The sequence below is a fragment of the Pyrus communis genome, chromosome 6, assembly GCF_041283825.1.
Source record: "Pyrus communis isolate YQ-2024b chromosome 6, ASM4128382v1, whole genome shotgun sequence".
In the NCBI taxonomy this organism is placed as follows: Eukaryota; Viridiplantae; Streptophyta; class Magnoliopsida; order Rosales; family Rosaceae; genus Pyrus; species Pyrus communis.
This window is the reverse complement of record NC_142570.1, coordinates 15,964,479-15,966,642: the sequence shown is the minus strand read 5'-3', so window position 1 is coordinate 15,966,642 and position 2,164 is coordinate 15,964,479. Positions and strand designations below refer to the sequence as shown.

General features: G+C 38.8%; 1 protein-coding gene across 1 annotated transcript; it reads left to right on the top strand.

The window, feature by feature from the left end:
• The first annotated feature begins 516 nt into the window (after positions 1 to 516).
• On the top strand, positions 517 to 1,539 carry LOC148696347 (uncharacterized). Its single transcript, XM_088695191.1, has one exon. It carries the CDS (start codon positions 517 to 519, stop codon positions 1,537 to 1,539), a length of 1,023 nt encoding a protein of 340 aa, XP_088551317.1.
• Positions 1,540 to 2,164: the final 625 nt, after the last annotated feature.

Sequence of the window (2,164 nt, the reverse complement as noted above, 5' to 3'; positions counted from 1 at the left end):
AAAGACCAATCCCCCATTTATTTTAAAGTGTTAGATTAGTTAGAAATACATTTAGTTTATGTTTTTAAGAGTCTTGAGTCAAGTTACAAATTAATTTCGTCCAAATTTGTGTTTGTGCTCAAAACTGCTTAGAAAGTGGTTTTTAGGCAGATTTGAGTGTGTTTGTGCTGTTTTGAGTCTTTTAGTTTGTTTGAGTGTTTTAAATTTTAGGTTTGCATTCATTAAGTCTAGTTTAGTGTTCTAAATATTGTTTTTACGTTTTTGAGTCAATTTCACATTGATTAGCATCCCTAGTTAATCCCCGGTCTAGAACGATCCCTATTTGCTCATATACTACAATTGTCATCCATAGGGTTTAATTTGTGTGTCAAGTTAATTTTCACACCAAATTTTGGCGCCGTTGCCGGGGATTAGCAAAATTGCTAATCCCTTGTGTTTTTGCCGTATGTTTTTAGGTACTAGTGCTAATTGCTAATTTCTTATTTTGTTTTGTTTTCTTGGTTTAGGTACTAGTGCATGACGCGGAGTTCTCAAACTGTGCATGCACATATCTTGGACTTTAACGACGATTTTGAACGTGATTTGAGAAGAAAGAGGAGGCATCCCGAACCTAGTGAACCTAGTTCAAGTTCAGAGGCCGAATCTGAGTTTGAAAGAGTGGAAGAAGAAGTTATGGCAGCGGACAATCGGACCATTAAAGAGCTTTCGGCCTCGGGGTTGGCCAATGCCGCACCATTATGCATTCAATACCCTGCGGCTGCCCAAGGCAAGACCGATGAATTCGAGTTGAAGTCAAGCTTGTTGCACCACATTCCGAAATACCATGGGCTTTCCATGGAAGATCCCAACAAGCATCTCAAGGAGTTCGAGGTTGTTTGTTCGAGCATGACACCCATAAATGTCGATGGGAACATTCTAATGATGAAGGCTTTTCCATTCTCACTTTTGGAAAAGGCGAAGGATTGGCTGTACGAGTTAGCACCCGGAACGGTTACATCTTGGGATAGTATGAAAAGAGCTTTCTTGGAGAAGTTTTTCCCAACTTCAAGAGTCATTCTCTTGAGGAAACGGATTAGTGGCATCCAACAAAATCAAGGTGAATCGTTTCCTTCTTATTATGAACATTTTAAATCACTTGTTGCTTCTTGTCCACAACATCAAATGAAGGAGGAGCCGCTCATTCAATACTTCTACGAAGGACTCCTTCCCATGGAACGCCAAATGCTTGATGCCTCGGCGGGAGGTGCGTTGGTGGATAAAACTCCGGGGGCTGCAAAAGTTCTAATTGCCAACCGAGCACATAATGTACAACAATACGAAGGTGTTGGACAGAGAGACCCCCCACGGCCACAAGTGAATGAGGTAAGTTCTATGCCCGAAATTCAATCCCAATTAGCTAACCTTACTTCTATTGTTTCTCAGTTGGCCGAGGGAATGAAGATTCATGGACCAAGTGTGTGTGGTGTGTGCTCTATGCAAGGACATGCCAACGATCAATTGTTGATGTATTATTCCTTCCTAATGCTAGAATATATTTAGTATAATGGCACAAGCAAGGGTGTCGAATCCTCAGGGACTAATTGGACCTATGTAATTACTTGTTTTGCAAGAACTCTATGAAATGAATCAAACTAAACAGAATAGGCAGATTTGTTGTTGTAACTTGAAAGTATAAGAAAGTGAAGTAAACACAAATAAATGACTCAACAACTAATAAAATGAGATAGTACCAATGGAGATGAAGCTAGGGATTCGGTTTCACCATTGCTAAACCAAGTCCATGTTTGTAAATTAGTTTATACTCATTCATCTACCTATTTCTTGAGTTTGTTTCACTTGGACATGATCAACCATATGATGTGTGGATTTGATCAAATGTCTCTAATCATGAACCTAGTTGTGATGTGCAACTTTGGTTCATAACCAAGAGTATGTAATGCACAAGAAACTTTCATAAAACCAAAGGGAATAACTCGGCATGATGTTTGCTAAACATTCCCTTCATTCATTCACATATCTACCAAGATTATGCATGACGTGTGTTTTAATCTTGGCTACACAACTTAGTGATTAATTCAAATGATGATCAAACATTAAAATCAACACACTAAGTCACCATTAAATCAGAGAATGAAACAAGAAATAGATGAACAAACTGAGCATT